This window comes from Lolium rigidum, chromosome 6 (genome assembly GCF_022539505.1).
Source record: "Lolium rigidum isolate FL_2022 chromosome 6, APGP_CSIRO_Lrig_0.1, whole genome shotgun sequence".
In the NCBI taxonomy this organism is placed as follows: domain Eukaryota; kingdom Viridiplantae; phylum Streptophyta; class Magnoliopsida; order Poales; family Poaceae; genus Lolium; species Lolium rigidum.
In genome coordinates, this window is record NC_061513.1 from 260,171,538 (window position 1) to 260,197,593 (window position 26,056).

General features: G+C 40.1%; 1 protein-coding gene across 1 annotated transcript; it reads left to right on the plus strand.

Moving 5' to 3' along the window:
* The first annotated feature begins 3,557 nt into the window (after positions 1-3,557).
* Positions 3,558-9,845, plus strand: LOC124664025 (putative ankyrin repeat protein RF_0381). The gene is made up of 11 exons (XM_047201635.1): positions 3,558-3,615; positions 3,724-3,780; positions 4,541-4,717; positions 4,824-4,955; positions 5,086-5,225; positions 5,598-5,684; positions 5,776-5,904; positions 7,062-7,214; positions 8,310-8,411; positions 9,440-9,607; positions 9,693-9,845. The coding sequence occupies exons 1-11, from the start codon at positions 3,558-3,560 to the stop codon at positions 9,819-9,821; spliced, it is 1,332 nt and encodes a 443-aa protein (XP_047057591.1). The 3' UTR covers positions 9,822-9,845.
* Positions 9,846-26,056: the final 16,211 nt, after the last annotated feature.

A 26,056-nucleotide genomic window follows, 5' to 3' on the forward strand; every position in this document is an offset into this window, starting at 1 on the left:
TATACGCGTCCTTGGAAGTCTGGTGACGTGTGATGACGTAAGTGGACTGTGCGTCTGTCAGTGATTAACTATGAACTCCCTCTGTTCTTTTTTAATTGACTCGGATTTAGTACAAGTTTGTACTAAATTTGAGTCAATTAAAAAGGAACGGAGGGAGTACTTTTGTTTTGCTCTTATGTATGTTTTTTTACAATCAATACCACATATATTTATAGTAATAATAATACATGATATAGATTCACGAGTTATCTTCAATGATTACAAAATAAAGTCTAAAAGATAGTACAATCTTTTACTTTCTTGAAGGTAGCCAACGATAGATATCTAACCATAGATTTGTAAATATCAAAGAAGATTTTTTCATAATTTTAATTTGAGTCGCAATGATAATACTACATACACACATAACCATTAAAATAGTCAATCAACATCGGCAAGAGTATCAACACTAGCATGTCAGAGAATAACAACTGACCAGCCTCGGCATCGCTGCAGAGCGGAGAGTACGAATCACCATTGTTGAGGACATATGCAGTTGGGACAAAAAATGCGAGGATAATCCTTCTCGCGGCAACTATGAGAAAACAACACCATTAACGAAGGAGATCCTCGTCGTCTAACAAAAGACCGAAGATCACTTATTGCAGAAGATGTCATCTCCATTAAGAGGAAACCAACAAGAAGACACCTACCAAAACCCTAACATAATCTACGGAAAACACTACTTTTATTGAAAACACCACACATAGATCGGTTTCCCTACTCCCGACGTCGGCAAAGCTGACCGAAGGAGGGGAGACTGAAGTGGAGGCGGCTAGGTTTTCACGCAGGCGGTGGCTTTTGCTTGTGAGTATGTTATTTATTAATTTGTGTAATATTTTGATGCAAGATCCAAATTATATTCGGCTTTATCTTTTGAGAAAGACACTCACATTTTCTTTTGAGAAAGGAAAGGCGTCGGGGATGTGGCATATGAACTTCTTTTGTTTTTTTCACTCAGATTTCCGATGACTTGGTTGTTTTCTTCTATTTCTCCCATTCTTTGCCACATATATAATACATCATGGGTGAAATAGTCTTTTCATATTCCTATCTAACACCGTAAGTGCTGAAAATGAACTAAAGTGTCATAACAGAAACAAAATCAAGTTTAGGTGGGAAGATTTTTTTTTCCAGAACCAAATAGAGAAGAAAATTTTAAGATAATGTCAAATAAGGAATTTTCTCTCCTTGTTGGAGGGTGACGAAGTCAGCAGCAGCAGCTCAAGAGGGAACGGGGTCACGTCCAGTCAAAGCAGTCAAATTGGCCAAGTGCCGGATGGATGTAGGCACAGAAGACGCAGGCACTGCGGCGAAGCAAAAGCAAGCACCATTTTGATGCAAGTTACTTCTGTTCACACTGCACTGTAGGCACCTTCATTCAAATTCAAGGTCTGTGATTTGTCCAGCGGAGGAGTAGATCGCACGGTTCCTCCATGCCATCTGCGTGGGCGGGCAGCCTTCGTCTCGTCCTTGCTGCACACGTGTCGACGAGAGAGAGGCGCGCTGACCTCTGTTCCGCACCGCCCTAGCGCTACTCACTGCCCATCTCACACTGCAAAGATTCTCTCTTCCCTGTGAGAATGCAGTGGGTGAGGGAGCGTCCGACCGAAAATTGCGTCAAGCACCCTCTCTGGCGGCGCGACGCAAAATGATCGGGTCGTTCGCAGAGACGTAAACCTGCCGCAGCTGCGGCCGCTGCACGGACGCGTAAAATGTCCGCTCGCATCTTCACCATGCCCGCCTGGCAGCGAGTCTGCATCGAGGGCATCGCTTCGGCGGTCAGCGCTTCCGCGTCTGCGCCGCAGCCTTCGCCATCAATGGCGCGACTTCCTGTTCTGCACGCGCACTGGCGGGCGGTGGCTGGGCTTCTGCGCCGCCTTCAATGGCATCGTATCCCGCGCGCGGCCGCCCTTAAAAGAGCACCGGCCGCGTTCCTCCTTCCCCCACACCTCCACTCGCACCACCACCGCCGCAGCACCATGTAGAGGAAGAACGACTTCGAGGCCTCCGGCAGCGGCAGCAAGAGGGTGCCGCTCCCCGTCACGCTGGGAGGCTAATGCACGGCAAATGGTTGCCGTGCGAGGGCTGGTCCGGCGTGCAATTGCCTGGCGGCTGGTGGCTTAACTGCCGGCGGGTGCCCATCCCTCCAGTCCCTGCCCGCGAGCCTGACCGGACCGCGGAGATCCGGCGAAGGATGCAGCACCTGCCGCCGGACCTCCTCGCCGATCCGGCGAAGGAGGCAGCACCTGCCGCCGGACCTCCTCGCCGATCCGGCGTACGCCATCGACTCCGACAGCTGGCGTACGTATCTGTCGACCGAGACGGATAAGAGAAGAAGGGCGGGCTTCATGGGCGATAGGGATTTTCCCATCGGGGCTGCACCGCCGACTCGTCCACGAAGACAGGAGGCGCCGAGGCGTCGTCAGCAGGCGCCGACGCGCGCGCAGTACAATGATGACGACGACCGCGACGACGCCGCCTACGACGACGAGGACGACTACATCGAGGCGCTCGCGTACCATAACGAGGAGGTGAAGGACGACTGCGACGACTACGTCGCGGCCGTCTTCCACGAATGGCAGCAGGCCGTGGCGGAGGGCCGCGTTTTCGAGTTCCCGGAGAACATGACGGAGGACGAAATGGTGAAGCTCGGCGTCCTCGTCTCCGAGAACGATGCGCCTGTGCAGCCGCCGCTGCCCGCTACGCCACCGGCGTCATGCCGCCGGGCCTATCAGAGGATGAAGCCCTTCGACTGGCACTACAGGACTCGGCGGCGCCACAACCGCAGCCCTGGGCGCCTCCTCCACCGCCGCCACAGCTGTAGCCCTGGGCGCCTCCTCCACCGCCGCCACAACCATATCCCTGGGCGCCACAGCCGCAGCTTTGGGCGCCTCCACCGCCGCCACAACCGCAGCTCTGGGTGCCTCCACCTCCAGCACCGCCGGCGCGCCCGGCGTACGCTCATGCGGATGGCAACTGGCCGTGGGTGATACCGGAGCTCATCGTGCTCGACAGCAACAAGGAGCAGCAGTAGGCGTTAGGTTTTTTTTTCATGTTTTAACTATGTAAATTATGTTTCATGTATAAAAAAAAATGATCGGCCAAAAAAATGCATCGTGCCGCTGGAGCCACCCCCGACGCAAACGGACGCGCGATCGATTTCGACCATTTCAACCGACGCAAACGGACGCGCGGGAACGCTAAAATGCGTCGCGCCCTCGAGATGCTCTGACCGAACGACTGGAGTTACTGAGCGAGGAGTCCGGCTGGACCCGGTCTTCGTACGCCATGGTTCGCCTGACGAGCCAGTCACTCACTGAGACTGGTGCACCACCACCGGGTACTTGACGAGAGTACGAGACCACCACCACCACAGCAAGCGGCAGTCCAAAACCCCCACCGTCTCCTCCCCGCCCGCCGCAGGGCTCGTCCTCTCTCGCCGCCACCTCCGGGAAGCTTCCAGGCGAGCGGGCGAGCGGGGGAGAGCGCGCGAAATCGCGCGCCGGGGCTGGGCCATGCCGTCGCCGGCGCCGTTCATCTACTGCGACGCCGCCGAGCAAGACGGCCCCGGCGGTACGCTCGTTCTCCTTCACTTCCCGGCCTCTCCATTGCTCCCCTATCTCGTCTCTGAATGCGTTTCTGGCTATAACGGCGGTCGCGCGCGCGCGCGCGTGTGTGCAGGGGAGAAGAAGGCTCTCGTGAAGGCGGCCCTCGACGGCAACCTCCGCCGCGTCAAAGGTACCCTCTTTTCTCTTCCTCCTCCTCTTCTCCGCCGCACCGGCCCGCCCCTCACATGGCCTCCTTCTCCTCGCTTCGGAGGTCGGCCGGCCGGTCGGTCCCAGTTCCCAGTATACTATAGTGAACTACTAGTAGTACATAGTTTGTGCAATTGTGCCTGACTACGTGTGCTCTGTTCGCGGGATCTCGGAGGTTTGTTCACGCACGCTGCACTGCGTGTCTAACCATCTCTATGGCTCTCGCGCGCCTTGGAAAAACATCACTAGGGAAAGTTATAGCTGATAAGTATGTATGTGATGCTAAAGCTGTTTAATTTGGTCAATTCGCAAAAAAAAAGGCGTGTAATTTGGTCGTCGGATGATATATACTAACAATTGCTCCGTTTAGAAAGTTGAGACGCGCGTGAGCGTTAGATTAGCAGCGATATATGGCCAAGCTATTCTATCTACTCTTGTAAGATCTGCTGCGCATTCTCTCCTGAAATTCGGTTGAGCATTCGGGATCAAAACAATCCGGATGCATGAGCAGTCGGTTTGCCTTAATTAGTCAGTGTATGCAGAGAGCATGTTTCTGAATGATGGGATTCGGTTCTCTTTACATCTAAATTTGCAGTACTGTCAAAGTCTAAATTGATATGTTGCCATGGTTTTCACTTTTCACTGTGTAACTGTATCCAGCATTGCACACATGTGTATCTTCTGTCTTTATGTTCTCGATCTTGTTGATTCTGTAACACGAGCTGATGTTTCTTTGGAGGAAGTTCTCGTAAAGAGTCTTACCAAGAAGGGCGGCCTGGAGTCGGTTTTTTCTTTGAACAAGGATGGAATTGGTGTGCTGCATGCCGCGGCATGCACGGGCCAGCTCGAGGTTTGCAAGTATCTGGTGGAGAAGCTTGGGGCAGATGTGAATGCTCCTGGATGTGGAACTGCTGCTCTAGGTCCTTCTCCATCTCTTTCTTCATTTTTACAATTGGTGTCTGCCATGCGCATGAGACCTGAGATTGTGTTCATGTATGATATGATGTGCTTTTTTTTTTATCACAGGAGCGACTCCGTTTATGACGGCTTGTCAGTCTGGTGATGTTCCGACCGTCAAATATTTGCTTGATCGTGGTGGCGATCTAACAAAAGCAGACGAAAAAGGACGCACGGCTCTCCATCATGCTGCATCTACAGGTGATTCCCCTGACACATTTCACACTTTCTGTAACTTGGTCAATTGTGCTAGTAACTGTTTACTCTACTACGGTCAATTTGTTCAATGTTTGTGGCTACATGACTTATGGGATCGTCTCATTCACAACAGGATCTTGTAAGGTAACAGAGTTCCTGCTTTTGCAAGGAGTGCCAGTCGACATAGACTGTGGCCGTGGCACCCCGCTCTTTATGGCTGCTACAAATGAGCAAGATAAGACACTGAAGATTTTATTGGACCACAAGGCAAATGTATATGATCTCCACATTTTTTTCTCTTTTTTTGATTAAGAGTTATTTTGGACAGATATGTTTTACTTGGCAAACTAATTAAATGACTTGCTAAGATTAAGACATTCAGCAGAGATCATGAAGTATGCTTGATTTGATGAAGCAACCATTCCCATTCCCAAACCAAGCAACCATGTTTGGTCAGGATTAGGTTTCGATGGTCCACTTACCATCAGATCTGTCAAATAACAGAACACACACACCATTAGAATAGTAGATTATATGATGTCATGATTTTTTACTAGTATATCCTTGTTGATCTAAAAAAAAGTCTTGAATCCATCATGCCACCGATGCCACATGCTAATGAATAACATAATGCCTTGCTTTCAGCCTAATACCATTATTAGTGGTGTTGGAAGTCCCCTGCTCAGTGCTCTTATTTACCGTTCATTGAAGTGCATGAAGCTACTGATAAAGGTGAGTATTATCTTTGATTATTAATCATTCGCATGTTATGATTTCGCCTACTCAGCACCATGAACATTATATTGCATAATCCTTTTTACAGGCTGGTGCTGATGTTAACTGCAAGGGTTCTATGATGAATCCTTTGTTACTTGCTACGATGCATGGAGGTTACACCAACTACATCAAGTTGCTACTGAAGGCTGGGGCAGATCCTAATATTCCCGATGATGTATGTTGTGTATATTTTGTTGATATTTTCCTGACCTATTAAGGATTCTGGTGATACTAATACCATTCAACTCCTCTGATAATATCGGGGAGCTGTTTAGCAATGAGTTGAGGTTGCTTTGTGCTGTTTAAGTATGCTAATGCAAAATTTTACTTGTGCTTAGTAAAGTTGTGCCTCAACCTTCAGGAAACAGTCTTTGTCATTAAAATATGACCTATGAGGGTTCCTCCTGAAACATTAATTCGCCTTGCAGGATTTGAACTTTTGTGGGTGGGGTGACCGCACTGCACATTCACCACTGGGATACAGCCCAATTCCCATGAAATGAGCGCACTGCACAACTTATTATTTTCTATTGATCATGAATTAACAATTATTTCCTTCCTAAGGACCATACCTATTATGTTCCAGCATATGTATGTCATTATTCTAAAAATGTTGTTTGTATTGTTTGTATCCAACAGTACCGAACATATCGTATCTCCTTTATGCAATAAGTTTATTTATCAAATCTTTAACTAACAGTTTATGAGATACTGAGATATCACTATTTACAATTCTGGATATGTAGCAGCATTTTTCAAATGTACACATGCAGTAAACAGTAAATAAATAGGCTTTTCTTAGCTTACTTTTGCTGTTCTTCATCCCGTTGGTATTCTGTTTTCATTCTGTTAATCCAGTAATCTGTTTATTGATGCTAACAACAGTCAAAGAACGAACTAAAACAAATAATATGTGGAACTACTTGTTTTTATCTATATGCTTACATGGGGACTCCAGTGTGATGCCACTACAAACGTTGGTATTCTGCTTTCATTCTTTTAATCCAATAATCTGTTTATTGATGCTAACAACAGTCAAAGGACGAACTAAAACAAGTAGTTCTCCAATCTAGTCATGAAATAAAAACTGAAATAATTGTGCTTTCTTAGCTTAATTCATGTGGCTCTTCATCCCAATTTTTGGTATTCTCTCCTTGAAGCATTTGATAAATAAGGCAATCATGGTTTTCCTGACAATATTATAATTTTATACAACAATAGTATGTTATACAGTGATCAGGTTCTTTTGTTATAACCTCTGTGGTTTTCTTCTTTAATTGTGTCACTATATCTTAAAATAAATGACATTTTATTCCTCCTTTTGTTGCCCAGTTGGGTAGGCTGCCAATAGAGCTTGCTGCATTACGCGATTGCTGGGAAGAGGTTGAAATGCTGTTTCCTTTGACTACCAGAATTCCAGATGCCCCAGTCTGGAGTATTGAGGGAGTGATTTCTCATGCGAAAATTCAAGATAAAAAGCCACTAGTACGTTATTTTCTGTTGTTATGCTGTTTTTATACTGTACATTGCTTCAAAACTAAGCCATTGTTTTTTCTTCAGTCAAACGTTTTCCATTCATTTAACTGTAATCTATTCTTACTATATGCATGAAACCTCATCTAGAATGAAAGCATCAGGACCTATTTATAAGAGTTTTCTAGGTGTCCAACTTGTGAAGGTCATTTAAAAATAGTTTAAGTGTTGATGACTAGCTGAGAACAAACTAACTAAGAACTGTACTTTAGAAGGGTAATATGACGAAGCAGAGATAATATCTAGCCCTGGCCTAATAACAAGGCTGCTCAACAATAGTCATCATGAAGACATGAAACCATGTGTAGTATGCACTATCAATTCGGTAACAGAACATAATATGAACAACCCTGGATTGTAATGAAGAGAAAGTGCTAATTAAACTCTGGTTGTTTGTTCTATATAATAGTCTGAAATCATTGAGGAAAAAAGTCCTGCTGGGTTGAAAAGTACAAACACTGTTAAACCTTTTTCTTTGCGGGGGGTCAAACACTGTTAAACCTGATAAGATAAACTTTTAAGATAAGGCAACTGGTGTGCTCTTTGCAAAAACGACATTTGCAAGTAGATTTTAGGGCAGTCTCGGTTCTAGTAACTGTCATTAACTTATCATTGTGTAGAGTACTGACGCAAATATCATAAGCTATAGAATGATACAGGAATTTTATCTGGTACCGGAATTTTATCTAGTTTGCACACGAGTCCCTTTAAGTCCATGACTTTAGAGTTTGGTCAAAATAAAACTTGACACAGCTGATCTCTGAACCAATGAAACATTCAGCCGTACATCGGTTTGGAAACTCCTAGGGCTAGACCAGATTTTGGAGTTTGAGTTATAGACCAGTAAAGGATTTCCCCATTTGAAGCAGCATTTGCAGCATGCATTGAAGCATAAACATGTGAAAAGCTTGCCACTTAGAAATCTGTGAATAAGGTTGAACACAAAGTTGCTGAATTTCTTTTGTGATGGAAATTTCAAATTTACTTCATATTAAATGATGATTAATTCCAAAATTCCAATATTATATTCTTCTACTTATTGTGTAGGAGCAACAACACCTTGAAAGAAGAACTGCTTTGCTCAAGTCACAGGCTGATACGGCATTCAAGCAGAAGGAGTATAAGATGGCAATAGAGTTTTATGGCTTGGTAAAACCTCTTGCACTTTATCTATGATGGTTTAGAAGGTAAAAAATATTGTTGTGAACAGGGAACCAATAGGAGATCATTTTTTCCAACTAGGTTTCTTGCTTTCCACTCTAATTTACATTAGTAACCACTTAGGATATCTATCTGTTTTCTAAATGTAAAAATTCAGCCTTGATTAGGAAAAGCAAAAAAAAAAAGTAAATTGATAATGAACAGTGCGACTGGGACCCAATGACTCCATTAGCTCCATCTATTTTGAATAAAGTTTCATGTATGCTGCCATGAATATATCTGACTAAAGACCAACTTAAGTTATGATTAGTTCTGACCAAGGGCCATAAAAAATGAATACGATGTGAAGCCACTATACATTAAGAATGTGCTAAATTAATACATCTTACTATTTGGGGAAGAATGAAAGAAATTCCATCATGCGGTCCATTTTAAAAGGCAACAAGGAATTAACAAAAGCAACGGTAGTCTCGATGCATATGATTGTATACACGAAACAACAAATGGGTCGCTAGTTATTCTAGCTAAGTTCATTTTGTACTGATATATTGATTGTTAATTTGCCACGTATGTTGGACTTATCATGACACGTGATTTTTCACTGACTGGGACTGATCTAAACTGATGGAGATTAATATGCATAGGAAGCATATATTTGAGTTTCACTTACGAAACTTATGACATCATCCTTCATGTTAAAAAGGCCACTTCATCAAACTTCGTTGATGTCTTCATCTCCAGAATCAGTGAGAACTTGGTTTTTCCTTCTCAGATAATATGAATCTTTGTTATGGTTATCTACTGTTTCGGTTAGTATTATTTGATCCGATGATGATGGATGATGACCGTGTATGTAAATTTACAAGACAATTAATCTAGTAATGGAATGTCTTGTATAATCCCATTCTGTTGTACCACTGATTAGTAAAGTGTCAAGATAGTTCATATAGAATTTTATGTATGTCATCTTTTTAGTTGAGAAATACATTTGCATGATCTCTCATGTTTGACGGCAGGCAATAGCCCATGGAGAGAGTGCAGCACTGTATGCAAACAGGAGTCTTTGTAAGCTACTCATGGGTGATGGTGATGGTGCTTTGTCAGATGCTCTTAAGTGCCGAATGCTGCGACCTAAGTGGTCAAAAGCGTGCTACCGTCAAGCTGCAGCTCACATACTACTCAAGGTGTGCCAAGCTTGCCAGTGTGTTCAGTTATTTCATACGGATCTTACAGTCTGGTCACGTTCCTTGATTTGCTCTGCACTTCCAGGAATATAAACAAGCATGTGATGCTTTCGAAGATGCACAAAAAATGGCTCCTGGGAATGCCGAGATTGAGAGTGAATTAAGGCAACCTAATCCTTCTGCTTACCTCTTTGGAGTTTCTTTCAAACGCTAGTATGATTTTAGATTGCTTATGTTGTTATGTGCTGTCAATGCGAGTCCTTCCACACCTCTGAAGAACTTATTTTGATTCTTATGTTCCACTTGTGTCTCGGTAAAGAGGAACTATGTAGTTATCGAGTTGCATATTGAGGATTTTTTTGCTAGAGCTGACATTTCTATTCCATCCGGTTCAATTCCTGCAGGAAAGCTAGGGAGCTCATGAAGAATCCTCCTGGCGATGATTAGCAGTGAGGCGTGGGCGTGGACTGCAGGCTGCAATATGTTCCAGTTTTCACCGAAGTAGAGCTAGCGGGAACTTCTAATCCTTACGTTTTGTTAGGAACCAAAACTCTGAATCTTAATGGGAATGTTGCGTCTTCAGACTGCTAAGACAACTTACTATGATATTTTCTTGCCTGGCCCGTGAATCTTACCGGCCGTATAGAGTCCCTTTTTGTTTGGACGACTTACTATGAGTATATTTGCAATTGGAAGTATTCAATTTCCTAGTGGTATATCAAGATCTTATACAATTACTCCATCCATTATGAAATAAGTGACTCGGATTTGCATGTGTAGTGGCGGAGTTGTCATGAAATAAGTAGTTGCAAAATGATTATTAATTGGTAAGTTAGACGCATTATGGTTGTTATAATAATAAACATATACGATAACAAAAAAAGTAAATATATTTCTTTCCTTCATCCCCATCTAAAAAAAAAATCCATCTCAAAAAAAAAAAAATCCTTGCTCGCATGTGGGTGAGCGATGTCACAGAGTGTGCATCTTGTCAAGTGGGTGTCCCAACTGGACCAGGTCAACGCGAACCGTTTTGCCCCCCTCTCTCTCCTAGGCGGCGGGTGGCCAGATCCCATCTCCACGGTCATCAACGTTGGCCCCCTCTCCCTCCCTCCGCTTTGTAGTTAGGGCTTGTCTGCCGTTGGTGCATCATTGGGGTGGTGGGAGCGGCGCACAGGCAAATAAAATCGGCCTCAACTCCAATCCCACACGGAGTTGTTGGCAACGTGTGCTTGTCGATCTTTCAGGTCGGCAGCTTGGTCTTCTCGCCGTTCTTCAGATCTTGCGAGATATGTTTCTCGAGGTGTCACTAGCGTCTATCATTGTCTACGACGGCACCGGGGGCCGAGGCGAGGTGGATGCTCTGGAGCAAGGATGTTGGTCCGGGGGTGGTGGATATGTCGTTATTCCTCGACTTCGTTGATGGGATGAGGCGGATCTTGGTCCAAGATAGCACCGAAACGTTCCTCGGTTGACGTGCCACAGCGACACGTGCATCGCTGCTTGCAGGTCCTGTTCATCGACTCAGAAAGCCTCGTAGGTGATGATGCTGCTTTGGATATGGCAATGGTGGAGGCTCAACGTCTCTTCCAACACACGTCTAGGCGGTATTGGAGTTTGGTGGCGGCCGCTGGTGCAGAAAACTCTAAGAATAGTTTTGTATATTTCTGTTCTTTAGATTTTTTTTCTACAGAGTTTTCAGAATAACTCTTTTCTCCTGATCTATCTGTTATTTTTCACGTTTATTTGCTCAATGTAACTTGATTTTCTATTAATGAAATACCTGCTCTCGAAAAAGACGGCTGGACCAGGTCTTCGTGTTCCAAGGTCTGGCTCACGAGCCAGCCACTGGAGTCCGGTGCACCAACACCAGCTTCGTCCTCCTCGCCGAAGGAGGCGGCCGAGGCGTGCAGGGGTTCCCGTACTCTCGTTGAAGTACATATACTTAGATATTGCAGTACATAATCATTTTCTTGCTTTATGACATTTAATAGAGATCTTGAAGTGTGTTTGATTTGATGGAGCAATCCATTCTAATTCTCAAACCAAACAATCGTGTCAGGATAAGGATTTGATGGTTCACTTACCATCACATCTCTTGAACAACAAAACGCATGAGTAGAATAGTAAATTATATAATGGCATGATTTTTAATTAGTCTAACGGTCTAACCTTATTATCTCAAAATAAACTCTTGTATTCATCATGCCACATGTGCTTCTAATAGATAACATAATACATTTTGCTTTCAGCCTGACATCATTATCAGTGATATTGGATTTCCCCTGCTGAGTGCTGTTGCTTACCGTTCATTGAACTTGAAGTGCGTGAAGCTACTCATTAAGGTGAGTATTGTTTTTTATTATTAATCATTTCTATGTTATGATTTTGCATACTCTACCTGTCTACCATCTCTGCCATGTGTTGATGTGCACCATAAACATTCGGAATTGCTAATTCCAAGTTGCCTGGTTTTTAATAGCTCCCAGTCACGTATCCAACCATCCATTTTTTTGCTGTTAGATTCGTGCTAACGTCGCTAACAAGAAGAGGCTTTGCGCTGTGGGCTGCCTGGTCGGCCTGGCCGGCCTTGTCTCTTTCCGTTTCGTCCGGCCGGGCTGTGCTGTGGGCTGCCTGGTCCTTTCTTTTTTTGGGCTTTTTTTATTTCTCGGGCCCTGTTTTCTTTTGTTTTTTTATGTGGGCCGCTTTTCCACCTGATGGGTTGTGGATTTTCATCCCCCAGTTGGGCTGCGGGTTTTTTTTTGTTTTTTCTGTCTGCTGCGCTGTTTTTAATTTTTTTTCTTTTTTGCAGGCCATGTTTTATTAATTTGACTTTGTTAAATTTTTTCTAAAATCACCCTAGTTTTTGCAAATGGGTTAAACATTTTTTTTGCATGTGGGTTGCAACTAAGTTAAATCTCATGTATTTAGTCGCATGTGGACGCAATTGAATTAAACCTCAATTGAATATAGTCGCAACTAGATATTAAGCCAGTTGCAATGTGGTCGTAACTTTTGGTTAAACCTCGGTTGAATGTGGGTCGGAACTAAATTAAAATCTCAGTTTTATGTGTTTTTGTAACTTGGGTTAAACCTCAGTTGCATGTTGGTTCAAACTTAGTTTCCCCCCGATTGAATTGTATGTTGTCAGTTGCATGTAGGTTTGCGACTGAGTTTTTATGTGTCTCAACTTGGATAAACCTAAGTTTCATGTGGGGTCTTAATTGGGGGTTAAAGTTTAGGTGCAATTGGGTCTCAATTAGGTTAAAATCACAATTTCATGTGTGTTGCAACTAGGGTGTTAAACCTCGGTTGCATATCATCCATGGTTCATTGGCCATCGGCCCGAATGTTCAACGTCCAGTGTGGTTCATGTATCATCATTGGATAGCAAGCCATGTGGAGTCCTTTGCGGCGTAAGCTGAGGGTTTTTTTCAGTACACGTGGGGTAGCACGTATACTTTAGTTGTATGTTGGTCCATGTATCATCATTGCATATCATTTATACTTTAGTTGTATGTTGGTCGCAACTTGGATAATCCTCAGTTGCATGCGGTGTTCCATTTTGATTTTTTTTTGTTTGCATTTGTATATGCTCTGCAAATGATGTTTTTCGGTTGCATTGCATGTGTGTCACAAGTGGGGTAGCACTGCATTTTTTTAGATTTTTTTTGATTTCATATCGTTTTAAACCCTAAATTTCATGTGGGTTGCAACCGGGTTTAACCTAAGTTGCAATTGGGTCGTTATTGGATTAAAATCTTAGTTTTATGTGTACTCGCAACTAGGGTTTAAACCTTAGTTGCATGTCGACTGCAACTGAGGTTTTTCGGTTTGCATTTTGCATATGGGTCGCAAGTGGAGTACCTCTGTATTTTTTCTCAATTGCATGTTGGTCACAATTTTAACCCTCAGTTTCATGTGAGTCGCAATTGGGGGGTTTAAACCTCAGTTTCATGTGCGTTGCAACTAGGGTTAAACCCTAGTTTCATGTTGGCTGCAACTGTTTTTTTTTTGGTTGAATTGCATATGGATCGTAAGTGGGATAGCTGTCCATTCCGTTTTTATTTTATCAGTGGTTTGGGTTTTTATATTTTTTTCGGTTGCATTTAACCCTCAGTTGCATGTGGTCCACAAGTTGGATCATTCCATGTGACCCGCAGCTAGTTTTTAACATCGGTTGCAAGTTCCTGCAACTGGGGTTATACCTCGGTTTTTTGCAAGTGGTTTTGCAAATGTGTTTAACCTAAGTCACAATTGGGTCGAAATTGGGTTTAAAATCTTAGTTTCATGTGTGTCGCTACTACGAGTTTAAACCTCAATGGCATGTGTGTCGCAACTGGGGGAGGGGGGTTAAAGTCTTTTTTGATTGCATATCGTTTTAAACCATAAGTTTTTTATGCGGGTTGCAAATGTGTTTAACCTAAGTTGTAATTGGGTTGAAATTGGGTTTTAAAATCTCACTTTTCATGTGTGTCGCAACTGGGGGGCTGAGGGGTTTAAACCTCAATTGCATGTGTGTTTGCAACTGCGGTTAAACCATAGTTGCATGTCGGCTGCAACTGTGTTTTTCCGGTTGAATTGCATATGGATCGCAAGGGGTGTAGCTCTCTAACAGCAAATTAGGTTGCAACTAGGGTGTTAAACCTCGGTTGCATATCATCCATGGTTCATTGGCCATCGGCCCGAATGTTCAACGTCCAGTGTGGTCCATGTATCATCATTGGATAGCAAGCCATGTGGAGTCCTTTGCGGCGTAAGCTGAGGGTTTTTTCAGTACACGTGGGGTAGCACGTATACTTTAGTTGTATGTTGGTCCATGTATCATCATTGCATATCATTTATACTTTAGTTGTATGTTGGTCGCAACTTGGATAATCCTCAGTTGCATGCGGTGTTCCATTTTGAATTTTTTTCGTTTGCATTTGTATATGCTCTGCAAATGATGTTTTTCGGTTGCATTGCATGTGTGTCACAAGTGGGGTAGCACTGCATTTTTTTTAGATTTTTTTTTGATTTCATATCGTTTTAAACCCTAAATTTCATGTGGGTTTCAACCGGGTTTAACCTAAGTTGCAATTGGGTCGTTATTGGATTAAAATCTTAGTTTTATGTGTACTGCAACTAGGGTTTAAACCTTAGTTGCATGTCGGCTGCAACTGAGGTTTTTCGGTTTGCATTTTGCATATGGGTCGCAAGTGGAGTACCTCTGTATTTTTTCTCAATTGCATGTTGGTCACAATTTTAACCCTCAGTTTCATGTGAGTCGCAATTGGGGGGTTTAAACCTCAGTTTCATGTGCGTTGCAACTAGGGTTAAACCCTAGTTACATGTTGGCTGCAACTAGGGTTAACCTAAGTCGCAATTGTGTTGTAACTGGGTTTAAAATACCAGTTTCATGGGTGTCGCAACTAGGGTTTAAAACCCTCAGTTGCATCTAGGTCGCAAGTTGGATCATTTCAATGTCATCCGCAAATGGTTTTTAACATCGGTTGCAAGTGGCCTGCAACTGGGGTTACACCTCGGTTTTTTTGCAAGTGGGTTTTTGCAAATTGTGTTTTTTTAAATTGCATTAGTGGTGTAGGTCTGCATTTTTTTTATAGTTTTTTGAGATTGCATATCGTTTTAACCATAGGGTTTTCATGTGAGTTGCAAATGTGTTTAACCTAAGTCGCAATTGTGTTGTAACTGGGTTTAAAATACCAGTTTCATGTGTGTCGCAACTAGGGTTTAAAACCCTCAGTTGCATCTAGGTCGCAAATTGGATCATTTTCAATGTCATCCGCAAATGGTTTTTAACATCGGTTGCAAGTGGCCTGCAACTGGGGTTATACCTCGGTTTTTTTGCAAGTGGGTTTTTTGCAAACTGTGTTTTTTCAATTGCACTAGTGGGGTAGGTCTGCATTTTTTTATAGGTTTTTGAGATTGCATATCGTTTTAACCATAGGGTTTTCATGTGAGTTGCAAATATGTTTAACCTAAGTCGCAATTGTGTTGTAACTGGGTTTAAAATACCAGTTTCATGTGTGTTGCAACTAGGGTTTAAAACCCTCAGTTGCATCTAGGTCACAAGTTGGATCATTTTCAATGTCATCCGCAAATGGTTTTTAACATCGGTTGCAAGTGGCCTGCAACTGGGGTTATACCTCAGGTTTTTTGCAAGTGGGTTTTTGCAAATTGTGTTTTTTTAAATTGCATTAGTGGTGTAGGTCTGCATTTTTTTATAGGCTTTTGAGATTGCATATCGTTTTAACCATAGGGTTTTCATGTGAGTTGCAAATGTGTTTAACCTAAGTTGCAATTGTGTTGTAACTGGGTTTAAAATACCAGTTTCATGTGTGTCGCAACTAGGGTTTAAAACCCTCAGTTGCATCTAGGTCGCAAGTTGGATCATTTCAATGTCATCCGCAAATGGTTTTTAACATTGGTTGCAAGTGGCCTGCAACTGGGGTTATACCTCGGTTTTTTTGCAAGTGGGTTTTTTGCAAACTGTGTTTTTTCAATTGCATTAGTGGGATAGGTCTGCATTTTTTTTATAGGTTTTTGATATTGCATATCGTTTTAACCATAAGGTTTTCATGTGAGTTGCAAATGTGTTTAATCTAAGTCGCAATTGTGTTGTAACTGGGTTTAAAATACCAGTTTCATGTGTGTCGCAACTAGGGTTTAAAACCCTCAGTTGCATCTAGGTCGCAAGTTGGATCATTTTCAATGTCATCCGCAAATGGTTTTTAACATCGGTTGCAAGTGGCTGCAACTGGGGTTATACATCGGTTTTTTTGCAAGTGGGTTTTTTGCAAACTGTGTTTTTTCAATTGCATTAGTGGGGTAGGTCTGCATTTTTTTATAGGTTTTTGAGATTGCATATCGTTTTAACCATAGGGTTTTTATGTAAGTTGCAAATGTGTTTAACCTAAGTCGCAATTGTGTTGTAACTGGGTTTAAAATATCAGTTTCATGTGTGTCGCAACTAGGGTTTAAAACCCTCAGTTGCATCTAGGTCGCAAGTTGGGTTAAAACTTAGTTGCAAGTTTGGCTCCAAATGTGTTTGTTTTGGTTGCATTGCATATGAGTCATAAGTTGGGTAGCTCTCCATTTTTTATTTTATCAGTGGTTTGTGTTTTTTGATTTTTGCGATTGCATTTTAATCTTCAGTTGCATGTAAGTCACAAGTGGGGTAGATTATTTTTTTAAGTGTGAAAGAATGTGCAGTTTGCATGAATCGCGAGAAGGGTCGGCTTGTGCCCGTGCTGTCGTGCCCGAGATGTGTTGGGCTCGTTCTTTGCATTTTAAGAATTGGTAACATCGTTTATTTTGACAAGAAAGTACATCTTTTTCCGGACAAACACTTGGCCTTCCTCCATTTTAGTTGTGATGGGAGGATGAGCGGGAAGGACTGACAAGTTATGGCCAAGTGTGAAGATGAGAAAAATAGAAAAATGGGTAAAATCACATCAACCTTACAAACCTCCAATTTGAATCTTTTAGTGAATTCAAATTGCATGTTTTTCAAATTTTATTTATTTTGCATATTGCATATTTTTTCAAAAAAATCTTAGGTTCCACATGAATTGAAACAAAAATGTATGATTTTTATTTAATGACTTTACATTTTTGTTATAAACAATAAAGATCTCATTAATCAAATATAGGTGTACTCATTTTTTCCATTTTCAGCATTTTGTGGGCCCAGCATGTCATTGTGGTTTATTTTGAAAACCCGAACCAGGGGGGAGCGGTAGCCGTAGCAATTTATCACAAAGACCAGTAGTCTTCAGGGGAGCGTTTCACCGACGAAGACACCTGTCACTGGAGGCGATTCGTCGCCGCGGAGGCGGCGACCAGGGCGACGACAGCTGCTGCCGTCTCCTCCACCCGCCGGCAAGCTCCGCCGCCAACAACCGCCAGCCTCCCCCGCGCACTCTCGCGCGCCTTCGCTACACGCTCGCGCGCGCCTCTCCCGCAGACTCGCCGACCGCTTCGTCGACAACTCGCGTGCGGATCTGACGCCGGCACGCGTGCCTGCCTCGCCGATTCGCACACTCCTCCGCCGCCCACACGCGCGGCCCTCTGTCGTTGACTCGCGCGCGCCTTCATCCCCATGTGAGCTCCTCTATTTGTTCCCCCATTTTTTACCAGAGATTTCCTCTCTGTTATGAAGCACCTAGAGAATCATGCATGTCGATCTAGGGTTTCCGTTTGAGTTGTTCTTCGTGGATGCGTTTGAGTCGACATGTAGCCAGATTCGTCTAGATTTTCTAGGGTTCAAGTTTAGATATGCATCTACTATCCTTTTGCCTGTACAGCTACTTTCATTCTGGACGGCAATAGTCATTACAGATTCATTGGTTTTGTCTGATATACATTTTATTCCATTTTTCCGTATGTAATGTTGTGTTATTTGTTCTTTCACTTCTCTGAAGTTGATTTGTAGTTCAAGTTAGATTCTGAAAACTTGTTGAAATTGACATGTTTCCTGGTCCCACAGTTGCTTGCTGACGGTCCTATAATCAAGTCAATTCTACCTTTTTTGTGGGCAACAGACCCCATCTGTTAAATTTAGCTGGTGCTCACTATAATCTCAATTCATTTCCTAATTTTTTGTGATTCATTGTTCCATGCTTGATTTGTAGTTCAAGTTAGATGAATACGAAGTGCTTGATTTTTTGTTTCTTATAGACCTCTGTTAGGTACTTGTCTACACATTTTTCCTTGCTTTTTTACATCACCTTGTTTTGCTATTACACCTGCAAGGCTCTTAGTGTACTGGAATTTTTATAATTCCTTATCCAATAATGAACATATATGATGTTTTTTCTTGAGTTAAGTGTGGATTATTAAATCTGAACTTACACTAGATTTGAACTTACACTAGATTTGTTCACTAGATTTTCTTAGTGTACTTGGACAGTACAATCTTACAATAGATTTGTTTTTGTTTGGACTCATATTTGAGATAGGACATGTAACTCTGCTTAGTATTTCACTGTCTTACTACTAAGCAGTTAGTACTAAGTTCTTTTAGTTGTATGTATACTTCTATTCCACTTGTTCACTATATAGCTGAAAGTCTCTAAGTATACTGCAATTTTCCCCATATGGGTGATTATGCCTTATGTTTAAGCTTAAGACAGTAAGAAACACTTTTTATAATGATTTCTTTTCAAGGTAATAATGCATTCATGATATATAGGGAAAAGAGATAAGATCATATGTAGCTCTGTTGCTATTCAAAACTGGATTTCTTTTTCTGTTGCTAACCTTTTTGAACACATTTCATGAAGATTGTCCTTATTTTGTTTTCCGAGATCTGTTCTCTAGCTTTTTTGAAAATGAGGATACATAACAATGTGTCGGATGACGGAAACTATGAATCCGATGTTGAGCATGAGCTAACGGAAACAGATTTGTCTCAGAAAGAGTTAGTCGAAGATATAAAGTTACTTGTAAGTAATTATTCACACAAACAACTAATTTCTTTTCCTGAATTTTAACATTCGTAGTTTATGTAATCATTTCTATTTTGTTTTTTTCAGGTTGAGAGAAGTGTAGATAAAATTGTGAAGAGAAGAACAATACAGAAAAGGAAAAGGAAGGTACATATTTTTTTCTCACATGTTTTAATATAGTTATCTGCTTTTCGAGCTTCCTTTTTGTATTTCAACCTACTTGAACTTCATATTCTTATGACATTTGTAATTTATTTTTTCATAGACAAATAAGATTTGTGGTCAAGGACATCCTGATAGTGGTGATGATGCTAAAGCATATAGCAGATGCAGTGTGCCATACCTTATAACAGTTTTGAAGAGCATCTTGTCTTCTGAGCATAGGAAAAATCTTGTCAAGGGTTTGGGTTTCTCACATTTTCTTGGACTGGATGATTGCAATGTACCCAGGCTTTTTGCACAATGGATAACAGACAATACAAATACTGCTACTCAAGAAATCCAGATTGGTCTGAAAGCAATTCCCATAGATCCCAAATCGTTTCAAGATGTTCTTGGCATTCCCGCAGGTCTATTACCAGTTGAGACAGATGAAGAGTCAGGAAAGTTAGCATTTCTTGCATTGTATGGATTGTCTGAGGTTCCTACAATTAGATACTTTGGTGATAGAATCATCAAGAATGATGATCTATCAGATGATGATTTCTGTAGATGCTTCATGTCTGTATTGCTTGGAGTATTCATATGTCCAAACTCATCAGCTAGACCAAGCACAAAGTATATGGGTTCTTTAATTGATGTTGACAAGATTAAGGAACGCAACTGGTGTAAGTTTGCACATGATTGGTTGATGTTGTATATCAAGAAGTATCAGAAAGAAAGAGCTAAACATACCAAGTTGTCACTAACACTAGGAGGCTGCATTTATCAACTAACGGTAATTTCTATTTCCTTGGACTACAGTTACTGATTTGTTGTTATATTATCCACAATGAAATTACTTTTCATCATTTTTTGTTCCAATCTAATAATTAATTTTCTTTGTTCGTAAAAAGGTGCGGTATCTTGACTTCCTAGATTTTGGAGGAATCCGAGTTACCTTCAACATTACCAAGGATTTCTATTTGGAAAGGGAAGCTAATAAAACATTTCAGTGAGCTAGATAAGGGAACAGACGGAATCTATGGTGTTACTTCTGTAAGTTTACCTAACACTTTTTCTCATTTCTCTTATTAACAGCATTATTATATTTGTTTATATCATATTTTTTGGATACCCATTCGTTTTTTTAAGTGTGTGTTCATGTAATGTATTATGATAGTTCAATTTTTTACCAAATGGTTGCAGATAAAAGATTGGACACAGACATGTTATGCAGAGTCTACTAAATCCAGCATAGATTATGCAAGTGATCTTCAATGCTTCAAAAATGAGATTGAAAAATTAAATGCGGATTCTATGACCTATGACGTATGAATCTTTTTCTAATTTTCTGTTTAGTAAATTTGACTCATTCTTCATGCTTTATCTGATTTTTCAGATGTGCTTTTTTGTCTCATTGTTTTTTGTGTCTTCTATTTTTTTAATAACTAATTCATGTTTCTACTTTCTCCGTAGATGAGAAATGAAATTTACCATTCCTTCCAGAGTCACATGATAGATGCAGACAGACAAACATTTGTCAGGGCCCAAACTCTTGTGCTAGATTGTTTGAAAATTATAATTGGAGAAACAAGCAAAACAGTACCATCACAAACTACTGTAGTTCTGGAAACTGAAGCTAGTAACCTTGAAGAAGATGAGAATGCAGGTATAATTCTTTGTTTTTACTTAAACTTATTGTTTCCCTCATAGGCGACAAACTTTGGTTGTTACCAGTTAACTTTTTTCCTCACATTTTTATGTGATATCAGATCTTATTCATCGGAAGAGAAGAAACATTTCAAAAGAACATAATGACCAACAATGTCATAATCGCAATGAGTCTCATATGAATATTTCCCCTACTGGATTTGAGGTAACAATTATTAATCCTGTACTGTTTCTCTTAAATACGCACATTAATTGTTCTATTTTCCTGTTATTTTATTTGTAATAACATATGATTTTTAATTGCAATGTTACCATAGACTCGAAATAATCTTGCAAACAAAAATGTGAGGGACTCATCGATTTTGAGCTTAAATCACACACCGCATGTAAGTTTAAGCTTGAACCATGAACCATCTGATGATGATGGTATCAATTCATCTTCACTCAAACCAATGGAACAAGGGAATGAAAGTCAACTTCCTCACAATGAAGGTAAATCATGAAGAATGTTTTGCACCTCTTTTTTTAATAACATAATTAAACCCTGGAATTAAATTATTTGACACTATAGTTGTGCATGTTGCTGATTTTTTCCTTTCTTTTTACAGAGTTATCTAAATGTGCATCAGCTCATGTGGTTACGCATAATACTGTAATAGAGAATGAAGCAATAGGATCAAAACCAGATACTCCGGTTAGCAGGGAAGAATATCTCAAAGAAGCAAGTAAGAAGTATTTCTTCTTGGATCCTTCAATTCCTTCATTCAGATTGGTTGACTGGCATGACGACAATGGCAAATTCATTGATGAAGTAGAACTACGGAGGCCAGTAGATTGCAACTTGATAAGAAGTCAGCATAAGGTTTTTCTCTGATTTTTTCTTCCTTGTTTCGTGTTGTCTTAGTGTGAAACTGATTGTAAATAACGGATCTCTAATTTTTTGCCTCTGTGTTTCTATCTTTACCTTTTCTGGTTAAGCAGAATGAAGGTCAACCAAACGAGGTTTTCAACTGAACATACCTGTCTATTCTCAGGTAGTACCCACATATTTTCTTTTGTTAATTTTGTCATTTTTCTCTTATGTAGGCAAACTGCAGCTATGTTTGTTCCCCTCACAAAAATGAATCGACAACTTACAAGGTTTTTTCAGTTTACTCTAATGTGATAAAGCTTGTTCTCTTAATTTTTATGCTCCTAAATTCATTTCTTTTTTCCGATAATGTGATAATGCTTGTTCTCTTAATTTGTGGCAGCACAATGCAGACACTGAGTTTGAATTTAGTTCTATACAATGTGGTCAACGACAGAAAAGCTACTCACATTTAAATGAGCATTGCAGCAATATACAAGTTGAAGAACATGAGTTCATTGATTTAGATGTGAGAATTTTTATCGTTTTTAAGCACATTTTTTATCATAGGAATAAATAAGATAACTAATTTTTAATACCAATTTTTTTCGTCATTTCCTGTAGCCATCTCAACCTTCTCAGCCTTCCCAACCTATGGCAAAAAATGAAAAGAATGCAAGATTTAATATTGCAGGAAGAAGATTGTTCCAAGACAACTTTGATGAAAGTGCTGTAAATATTGCTTCAAAGATGAAACAACCTGTAAGTTTACTGTCTTTCTTTTCTCATACTTTTTTAATGCCATGTGTTCCATACTGGTAGCACACAAGTAGTTCTTTTATAACAACATATGTGTACTCATGTACTCGTGATTTTTCAACCTTAGTGCACATGAATCCTCATTTGCAAAGTAGCTCTGTACTTTTATTTCAGTCAATGGTCGGTTGAAACCAGGTTGAAACTTTTATTTCACTCAATGGTCGGTTGAAACCAGGTTGAAACTAGGTTCTTTATGCATAGTCTCAATTAGGTTTTGTGAAACAGGGTATGATTTCTTGTTTTTTTGAATTGCAGTTGCCATGTTTTATTTTATCATATGGAAACTTTTTTAGTATTCATATACTTCTGCTTTTTTTTTGTGTCTCTTTTTATTAATTCTTAATTTTTTTTTCATAGATGAAACCTGAAGTAGAATTCATGTATGAAAAACGTTGCTATGATGAAACAACTCCACCAAACTCTCCAGAAGTGCAGTTCATGGGTGTCAGGATATGTAAACCTGTCTTAACATCGCCGGAAGTACAGTTTTTGGGTGAAAGATCAAGTAATCCTTCTGGACAAATATCACAAGTACAGTTACTAGGTGAAAGAAACATCAACAAAAATGGCAATGACATGTCTGTGTTGAGTGATAACCTATACAATGCTGGTTTGAGCCTCGAGAATTCAAGTTTGTTAAGAGGAAAGGAAAATAAGCCTCCAAAGCGAGTTGTTAACCGCAATTCGTTTCTTTGTTCACCTTTTGAAATTAATAGCACAATATCAAGCAAGTATGGACCTCATGAGATGAAGCTCTATGAAACCATAACAACATTATGTGATGATCCAGAATACCAAGAGTACGTACAACGTTTTTTACAAGCTTACATGTTGTTCTTTTTTGTATTTTCATTACGTGTAACAACTATTATTCTTTTTTACATGTTTTTACTAATTGTTATCTGTTTTGTTTTTATGTAGTAGATGGATTGTAAACATGAACAACTCGTAGAGTGTCACTAAAACAGCTTGGTTGTTCTATGAAACAAGAAGGATGGGTCGAAGCATGGGTCATTACACGCTATCGTAGAAAGCTTTTCAAGGATAACCATCCAAGGAAATCGCAGAAACATTTCTTTTTCCATACAACAGCGGTATGCAATGTTACATAAACTTATTCATTGTCTCTTATTATGTAACGCATGACTCCCTGTTCATAATTGTAATGCAATTTTTTTATTGTTCATTATCAGGAATATTTCCTTGAAAAATGGCCTAATGAATATATGAAGAAAATTTGACACAAAAATGTTATCAATGGATTCCAGGGTGCGGACTCTGCTAGGAAATTGCACCTGTCAGAACGGGTATGCAAGTTATATGTATCTTGATTACTCATACTGTTTGTAAATCAAGTATTACATTTGCTATTTTTTAGTGCTATGATGTTATTTTCATAATAAATATGTCCTATTCTAAAAAAAAATTGCTTCTTGTTATTCCAATCAGATTCACTTCCCTTCATTGTATCATGGTCATTGGTTTCTATTTGCTGTTGACATGAGAGTACGAAAATTCTTGTTCATGGATTCACTTTGCGGAGAAACAAGTGACTTGCACAAAGAAGTAGATGATATGATGGTATGCTATATAGACATGAGCTAATATCTTACATTGTAATAAATGATGTTATTCACTAATATTATTAGTTATTTGTTTGATTAATCTTGCATGCATTTTCCTTTTTCATGCTTCTCAGATTGGAAATTTCAAGAAAACATGGGCTGAGTGCAAGCTAAAGGATATGCATTTCGAAACATTTGGCAAAGCATACCCAAATTTGCCAAAACAGAAAACACCGTAAAATTCTATTCACCTATTTTTTTTGAACCTTTTTGTTGCTCTGTGATTTTTCTCGCTGTATGACATGTTCTTGCTAATATTTTTTAAACTATTAAATTAGCAATGATTGTGGAGTTTTCCTCATCAAGTATATGGAACGATATTGCACAAGGAACCCAAAATCATGCTCTTTTCTAGCCAGTGATATTCCAGACTTCCGTGTACAAATTGCAATCGACACTCTTTTCAATGATTATAATTCTGAAGTAGAAGAAATGGATTTCATAAGTACATTTGACTTGGAGGTAACATTTTCACCTCTACATATGAATCAATTTTACTTGTTTCTTTTCTCTTACTATTGTGTTAATGTTTGTATTCATATAGTCATACAAGAAGCGCACTCTTCACAAGCAATGATGTTGCAACACCTCAGTTACCCAGGGTAAGAAATTAGCGTGTATTTGTAGGAATCACATTTTTATAGAAGATCGATTTGTTTTTGTCTTAAATATTAACCAACTTCCAGGATTAATAGCAGATCAGTATTTTCCAGTTCATTCTATGATGGTCATGGCTTTTCACTGAACACAAGCTGAAGTGATCAAAATCAAGGATGGAGAAGCAGATGTTTCTTCATCATGAACTTTTTTTCTGTTTGGTCTATCTGTACTTTTTTAGTGCTGAACTATTTCTACCCTGCTGAAACTTGTATGAAGTGTCGCCATGTTTGTAAAATGTGCACTGCTGTATATTCTATCACTAAAATGTTTTGAACTCTGCTACACATTCTGTTAGAAAAATGTTTTTGAACTATATTTCTGTTTGAAAATACTTTTGAGTTGCTGTTGTTGTTGTTTTATTCTCATGCGTTTTTACATCTGTTCTTGTTATCACTTCAATTTTCCAAATATTAACAATTTTTTTGTACATAAGTGGGAAATTTCGTTTATCTTTTTTTCATGGAACAAAATATGTTTTCTTTCTTAATTGTTGTTATTCTTTTTCGAAGACTTATTTGTCGGGGATTCTTTTAAATTTTTTCATTGTTTGGGGTGGGGAGCTCCGCCTATGTCATTACTAAAATGCATAGCCTGTTCCAAGCCCGGGAAAAGGAGGAGGAACCACTATATGATTTTTTCATACATGTTATAGGGGAAAATTATGTGTTAATTCATGTTTTTAGGATAATTTTGTTTTTGTGCTTCTTTTTTTGAATATCCTAATGGAACCCGGGAATTGAATATGACACTCTATGATGCATGTATCATGTCCATGGCATTTTCACCATGCGTGTTGTGTTTCCACTTGAACTTTTAAATGCGTATTGAAATTTCTTTCTAGGTTCAGCACTGATTTTTCGCTGGCGAGGTGCAGCATTTGCAATGTCTTCTACAGGAGAGAGTGTGACTATCTAGGGGGATAAGCCAAAGACATGTATTTGTTGTTTCCTCTGTACTATGCGTCTTTACTAGGAATAGATTCTTTTTCTTGTGCTCAGCTTAGTTTTTGCTATGTCTATGTACTTGCTTTTTGCTACATGATGACCCAGTCTCACTCTATATCCATCTCTTTCTGAAAAATCTCTGCTATAAAAATACAGAATTTGCTATAGAGTTGTACTGTGACTATTATTCTTTTTGCTAATAATTGTGTGTAGCACCATGCTACAATATTCTTCTAGTTTATTTTTAATGTTTTGAGTTGTCAGTAACTAATTGAAACTTAAATACTACT